The 7960-nt window shown below is 44.9% G+C and overlaps 1 protein-coding gene across 1 annotated transcript; it reads left to right on the top strand.

The window, feature by feature from the left end:
- Nucleotides 1–5493: 5493 nt before the first annotated feature.
- On the top strand, nucleotides 5494–6438 carry LOC101120421 (olfactory receptor 1E5-like). Its single transcript, XM_015098421.3, has one exon. The coding sequence runs from the start codon at nucleotides 5494–5496 to the stop codon at nucleotides 6436–6438; it is 945 nt and encodes a 314-aa protein (XP_014953907.3).
- The last annotated feature ends 1522 nt before the right edge of the window (nucleotides 6439–7960 follow it).

Genomic DNA, 7960 nt, shown 5'->3' with positions numbered 1-7960 from the left:
TGCTAAAGGTGGGATTTCTACACAACTTTATGCAGCAGGTATATTGATATTAATATTGGGGTATTAACCCAGACTTCCTTTTTCAATGATCTTTTTGTAAAAATTCCATAGTAAGATATTGTTCAATAAGTAACAGAGATATGCTGGAGGTATGTAGTAGGACTTGGAGAGGGGATGTCAGTGACATACTAGCAGAATCCTGCTTGTTGTTTTTCCTCCAGGTTACTCTAAGAAGCATTATTTTTAAACTTCCAACTAATCTTTGTATCCGCACCCCACCTTTTTTCTTTACTGTTTCCAGAGTTTAATTTTCTGATGAAATAAACTCTACTGTTTACTGAGCATTTACTCATTTACTGTGGAGACACCCTCTCCCCTCTGCCCTTGACCCACCACCTTGGACAGACCTTCCATGAATGAAGAGACTGAAACTGCAGAACCTGGGCCCGCAGCAGCCTACGAATATTTACTGAGCCAGACAAAACCCCGAGGTCCCATTTGAAAATACAGAAGTGAAGAAAGTGCTAGTAGCTTAGTTGTGTCCAGCTCTTTGTAACTCCATGGACTATAACCACCAGGCTTCTCTGTCCATGGAATTCTCCAGGCAAGAATACTGGAGTGGGCTGCTGCCACTTCTTCCTCCAAGGGATCTTTTTGACCCAGGGATTGAACCTGGATCTCTTGTGTCTCCTGCATTGCAGGGGGATTCTTTACCATCTGAGCCACCAGGGAAGCCCGGAAAATATGGAGGAGACTAAAAGAAATAGCATAGCCATGATAGCTTGTAAAAGAACTTTAATTTGGGATGCGCTGCCTCCTTGGTCAAATGCGTGCCGCTATAGCAGCAAATTCTTGGCCCAGTGGTCCTTTCCTAAAGCTGGCCCTTCCGGTTGTGGGAGGCCGCTATCCAGACCATGCCGTGCTCCCAGAAAGGCCACTTAGAACCCAAGCCTGCCACGTAAGGAGGTGGAGAGGGGAGTCCTTTCTTCAGTATCTGTGTCCCTTTCTGTAACAGTTAATTTATCATGTTTTTTTTGTTTTGTTTTTTTCTAAAACCTAACCAAAACCATGCATTACATAATACTCGGTCCTCGAGGTCAGGCTGGTCCAAGTGCAGTGGTGCTTACAATTAAGTGATCACAGCCAGTTACAGATTTCTTTATCGAGGAGGAAATGGCAACCCACTCCAGTATTTTTGCCTAGAGAATCCCATGGAGAGAAGAGCCTTGGCTGGCTACAGTCCATGGGGTCGCAAAAAGTCAGACACGAGTGAGTGACTAATACTAATCCTATACTCGAGCTCAATACTACTTAAAATCCAAAATTCTCACTCCTCTGGTTACCTCTGCTAAACTGGACTTTTAATTGTTGAATAGAGATATTTACTTATCTCTTCCTGAGCAAGGGTTTGCATTATCTTGTCTCTTACCCTTCTCTCCTCTGATATATTTTCATGTCTCCAGTGTCTTCTTGACCTGCCCTGAACTGAAGTGCGCTCTCTATCTCCTTTGCTACAATAGTTTAGTTTGTCTTTGTTGTTCTTGTTTAGTTGCTAAGTCGTGTCCAGCTCTTTGGCTACCCCGTGGACTTTAGCTCACCAGGCTCCTCTGTCACGCCGTAGGGCAACTAAGCCAGTGTGCCACAGCTACTTAGGCCTGTGCGCCAAGAGCCCATGCTCTGCAACAAGAGAGGCCACCGCCACGAGAAGTCCCCACCCCACGAATAGAGTAGCCCCTGTTCACGGCAACTGCAGAAAAGCCCAGACACAGCGAGGAAGACCCAGCACAGCCAAGGAAAGTTAGTCATTGCTTTGTGGCCATAGATAACTGCAGCATAAGAAAGAGCTGGAATCTAGGAGGTATTCTGACACATCTGGGGAGTATTAGAGACGATGCAGGTGCCAGGTGCCAGTATCGTTTTCCAGCAGAAGTAAGAAGGCAGAAGTACTTCAGTGGAGTTCAGACTGGGTTTTCTCTTCCATCTTGACTTAAGGAAGAACTGAATATGACCAGGGAGTGTTTCTTTTGTCTCTTACTCTAGTACTTTCTATATATGTCCACATGGTTGTGTCATACAGGTACCGACTCCTAGTTAGCCACAGGTCATTTATGGGAAACGGTGTTTCACTGAGAGATTCTTCCACCTTGAGAATCTTTCCAAAGTATGTGTCTTGGGACTTCCCTGGCAGTCCAGCGGTTAAGACTCTGAGTCTCCACTGAAAGGGGTGCAGGCTAGACCCCTGGTGCAGGAACTAAGATCCCACATGCTGCCCAGCATGGCCAAAAACCAAAATGTCTTTCTTGGCACGTTACTAAACTCACTGAAGGCTTCTTGTGGCCACAGAAAGCAGCCTGCCGTGCTAAGATATTTTAAGATATTCACAGTACGGCCTCACCAACCATCCTCTTTTACTTTCCACCTGCGGTTCCAACCATAAAGGTCTGCTGTCCATTCCCTAAAGAGGCAGTGGTTAGGCTTTCCTGCAGAGCTCTGCATCTTCATTTTCCCTCAAGGTATAGTCAGGTATGATTGTAAACAGTCACTGCTCCTGGATCCTGAGAGCATTGGTCCTAGAGAGGTCCTGGGTAATTTCTTTGTCTTTAATAAATCCCTGTAGGATCCAGACTCCTCTGGGATCCAGGGCCCCTTAGGCCCAAGGATGTGCAGAATGGGAGATGGAGAAGGGAGGTTTCAGACTCAGGTGATGACTGCAGAGGGTGATATTTTACATGATTTAGTGAATAAAGAGGAGGAGAATCTCAGGTCACGGTCCTGGAGTCACCCTCAAACACTAGGTAAGTTGGGCAGAGGGTGAATGAGCTGGCCACTGGGGTCCTTCCAACCTGAGGGTCTTGATTTCCCAGGTTGTATGATGTTCTGCAGGAGTTTTTCAGGTATGGTAATGAAGAATTGATGCTTTTGAACTGTGGTGTTGAAGAAGACTCTTGAGAGTCCCATGGACTGCAAGGAGATGCAACCAGTCCATTCTGAAGGAGATCAGTCCTGGGTGTTCTTTGGAAGGAATGATGCTGAAGCTGAAACTCCAGTGCTTTGGCCACCTCATGCGAAGAGTGGATTCATAGGAAAAGACTCTGATGCTGGGAGGGGTTGTGGGCAGGAGGAGAAGGGGACGACACAGGATGAGATGGCTGGATGGCATCACCCACTCAATGGACGTGAGTCTGAGTGAACCCCGGGAGTTGGTGATGGACAGGGAGGCCTGGCGTGCTGCAATTCATGGGGTCACAAAGAGTCGGACACGACTGAGCGACTGAACGGAACTGAACTGAATGCTCCTCTTTTCCACCTCTCTCCCTCCCACCTCTTTCACTACGTTTGAGAAATGTTTATTAATATTCCACCAGTTGTAATCTATTTTTATTAATGCCTGCATTTTTGTGTATTACTCAATGTATTATTTATTCCCATGATATTGAATCATTTCAGCATACTGACAGCTCCATGTAAGCATTAATGTCATAGTCCTGAACGCTCATGTTATGTTAGAATCACTTTGGAGCTTTAGAAAGTTTCGTATGGATGGTGCTCAGCAGAAGCTGACACAATATTGTGACACAATGCTGCTGTTCAGCCACCAAGTCGTGTCTGACTCCTGGCGATGCCATGGACTGAAGCAACGATATTCCAGTAAGAAACTGTGGTGGAATATATCTGAGGGCTTCAGTAACTTTTATCTTTAAAATGTATCACGTATCCTTGCTACTCATTGTGTAGTCCATGGACCGTGGCGTGGGCATTAACGGGGTGCTAAGTGAATTGCAGAGGCATTATGCCATAATGAAGTTACCACTACTTAGCAAAAAATGCAGGAGCAGACCTACTGTGTCAAAATCAGGGTTTTCCAGAACCCCAGGGGATTTTCATGGATTTTCATTAAATTTTGGAACCACTGCATTATGTTGCAGTCACACTCTTGGCCCAAGACTTGGGGCCTGCTCACTTGCCAGGGAAAAAGTTTCTGAGAAAATTATGATTTTCTTTACTGATTCTTCTCACTGTGACATCAGTACCTTTGTCCATGTGTAAAACCTGTTGACATGGCTGGCTCAACGTGCATCGAGGAGTGAAATTCCAGATGTTGGATTCCGTTACGTCTTTCACGAAGGAGCGTCCCACATCTAATGATGCTTCTCCTTTACTTTTTTTTTTGTCAGCTTTTGGCATGCTGAGGTGGATAAATCAGGATTCTTGAAAGAAAATGAATCAGTTGGAGAGTACATCTATACCTATATTTATTTTATCTATATAGATAAATATCTCTATTTATATGCTCTGTGATGGTGAAAAGAATAGTGTATCTGGTGTGGGGACATTTTCCAAGGGGACAAATCACATCCATAAATTCAGTAATACAGAGTCAAATTCAGTGCCAAAGGGCTGGCACTAGGAGTCTAGCGCTTCTTCTGGGAGGATTTAGTCGGAGCAGACAGCACACTCCTAATTTAGAAGGAATGTGTGGTCTTTGAAGTTGGAAGAATGCTAAGTTTCAGCTGGAAGTGCTACCATTTAGTGTTGTGATACGTCAACTATGTCCAGACACACTGCCAGCTGCAAGCACTGCTGCAGTCATATCGGCAGACATGGCCTTTCCTACAGGTAGCCTACCATTCTGTAGGGAAGACAGCTATAAACAGTGTGATCAAAGGATATCAAAGGAGAAGGGTTCAATCATGGAAGCAGGGAGACGAGTTAAGCGGCCACCCCAACGGTAGAGAGAGGACATGATGTCACCAGATCAAGGGTATTGAGAGTGGCTAATGGGAGTGTCTGAAAGGGTAGGAGACTCTGTAGGGCTTGCCCACGGATAGGAAGCTGATAATGACCAAAGAAGGGAATGAAAGAAAACTTTCAGGTTGTGGAGCACCTGGATTCCCTTTTACTGAGAAATATGAGAAATTAGAGGAGGAGGGAATTGGCGGAAGGGCAGCAAAGAGACATCCTGAGTTTCTTTGTTGCAATGAGGGTGTAATGTCCAAGGGAAGATAACAATTAGGCAACTGAGTTAAAGAGACATTGACAGCTGAAGTTTAAATAATCATCAAAGCCATTGGAGTAGATGTTTTTCTGTGGTATATATAGAATTACAAGGGAACCATGTTTAGGGAAAAGCCCCAGAGCACCAATCAACTTGAAGATATTGACAAAACATAAGTCAATTACAGTTAGTGGGGGGTGTGAGGAAAAACCAAGACATCCTGTGTCTCAGGACTTGGTGGATAAGAGTGTACTGTAAAAAATCTGAAATATTGCTACATTTTAAAGCAAAATGAAGAAAATAAATGATTTCCAATCATGGAGATTCTGATTATAGAGATTTGGAGTCCTGTAAAGATTGTAATTATTGTGATGAGAATGATATAAAGTATTTTTGCAAAGCATCTAGTGGCCCATATATCATAGAAATATGTTCATTTTGAAATTCAAGTTTTCATGGGCGATGTTATTCCTTCCTAAAGATACTGGAGACAGAGCATGATGGGAAGGAATCAAACTATTGTCTCAGAGTTCCTCCTGTTGCAACTGCTCATCGAGTCAGAGCATCAAAACTTGTTCTACGCCCTGTTCCTGGCCATGTATGTTACCACTGTCCTGGGGAACTTTCTCATCCTCGTCCTCATTTGCCTGGACCCCCACCTCCACACACCCATGTATTTGTTTCTCAGTAACCTGTCTTTCTCTGACCTCTGCTTCTCCTCTGTCACAATGCCCAAGTTGCTGAAGAACATGCAGAGCCAAGACCCGTCCATCCCCTATGCTGGCTGCCTGACACAAATGTACTTCTTCTTGTTCTTTGGAGACCTGGAGAGCTTCCTCCTTGTGGCCATGGCCTATGACCGCTATGTGGCCATCTGCTTCCCTCTGCACTACACTGCCATCATGAGCCCCAGGCTCTGTCTCTCCCTGCTGGTGCTGTCCTGGATGCTCACCACATTCCATGCCATGTTGCACACCCTGCTCATGGCCAGCCTGCATTTTTGTGAAGACAACGTGATCGCCCACTTTTTCTGTGACATGTCTGCTCTGCTGAAGCTGTCCTGCTCTGACACTCGAGTGAATGAGCTGGTGATATTTATCACGGGAGGGCTCATTCTTGTGATCCCCTTTCTACTCATCATCACGTCCTATGCTCGAATCGTGTCCTCCACCCTCAAGGTCCCTTCTGCGAGGGGTATCCACAAGGCCTTCTCCACCTGTGGCTCCCACCTCACTGTGGTGTCCCTGTTTTATGGGACAGTTATTGGTCTCTATTTATGCCCATCAGCTAATAATTCTACTGTTAAGGAGACTGTGATGGCTATGATGTACAATGTGGTGACCCCCATGCTGAACCCCTTCATCTATAGCCTGAGGAACAGAGACATGAAGGGAGCCCTGGCAAGAGTCTTTTGGAGAAAGAAAACTCCCTTTTCTCTGTGATGGTCAAGTTTGGACTTTTGCATAATTTTATGTCATTGGTATATTGGTATTAATATGGGTATATTAACCCAGACTTCTCTTTTCAATGACCTTTTTGTTAAAATTCCATAGTAAGATATTGTCCAATAAGTAACAGAGATATGGTGGAGGTATGTAGTAGGACTTGGAAAGGGGATGTCAGTGATTTACTAGAAGAATCTTGCTCAATTTTCTCTCCAGGTTACTCTAAGAAGCCTCATTTTTAAACTTCCAATTAATTTTTCTATCCCCCCCCCCATTTTTTTTCTTTACTGTTTCCAATGTTTTATTTACTGATAAAATAGACTCTACTGTTTACTGAGCTTTTACTCATTTACTGTGGATACACCTTCTCCCTTCTGCCCTTGACCCCATTACCTTGGACAGACATTCCATGAATGAAGAGACTGAAACTGCAGAACCTGGGCCCGCAGCAGCCTACGGATATTTACTGAGCCAGACAAAACCCCGAGGTCCCATTTGAAAATACAGAAGTGAAGAAAGTGCTAGTTGCTCAGTCATGTCCAAGTCTTTGCAACCCCATGGACTGTAGTCACCAGGCTCCTCTGCCCGTAGGATTCTCCAGCAAGAATACTGGAGTGGGCTGCTGCCATTTCTTCCTCCAGGAGGTCTTTTTGACCCAGGGATCGAACCTGGATCTCTTGTGTCTCCTGCATTGCAGGGGGATTCTTTACCATCTGAGCCACCAGGGAAGCCCTGAAAATATGGAGGAGACTAAGAAACAGCATAGCCATGATAGCTTGTAAAATAACTTTAATTTGGGATGTGCTGCCTCCTTTGCTGACTGCATGCTGCTATGGCAGCAAATTCTTGGGCCAGTGGTCCCTTCCTAAAGCTGGCCCTTCCGGATGTGTGAGGCCCCCATCCAGGCCATGCTATGCTCCTAGAAAGGCCACTTAGAACCCAGGTCTGCCACATAAAGAGGTGGAGAGTGGAGCCCTTTCTTCAGTATCTGTGTCCCTTTTTTAAACAATTTATCTTTTGTTTGGTTTTGTAAAAAATAACCAAAACCATCTTTAAATAATACTCTGTCCTCAAAGTCAGTACTGTAAAATTCAAAATTCTCACTCCCTTGCTTACCTCTGCTAAACTAGACTTTTCACTGCTGAATATAGATATTTACTTATCTCTTCATGAGAAAAGGGTTCCATTATTCTGTCCTTCACCTTGTCTCCTCTGATTTATTTTCATGTCTCCAATGCCTTCTTGACCTGCCCTGAACCTCAAGTGCGCTTTCTGTCTCCTTTGCTGCAATAGTTTAGTCTTTGTTGTTCAGTTGCTAAGTTATGTCTGACTCTCCTGGGACCCCATGGACTTTAGCTCACCAGGCACCTCTTCATGCCCATGTGCCACGATTACTTAAGCTTGTGTGCCAAGAGCCTGTGCTCTGCAAGAAGAGAGGCCACCGCAATGAGAAGAGAATGCACCACCACTACAGAGTGGCCCCCATTCTCCGCAACCATAGAGAAGGCGACACACAGCA

This window comes from Ovis aries, chromosome 11, assembly GCF_016772045.2.
Source record: "Ovis aries strain OAR_USU_Benz2616 breed Rambouillet chromosome 11, ARS-UI_Ramb_v3.0, whole genome shotgun sequence".
Lineage (NCBI taxonomy): Eukaryota > Metazoa > Chordata > Mammalia > Artiodactyla > Bovidae > Ovis > Ovis aries.
Note: the sequence above shows the minus strand (reverse complement) of the source record. Positions and strands in the feature narration are given on the sequence as shown.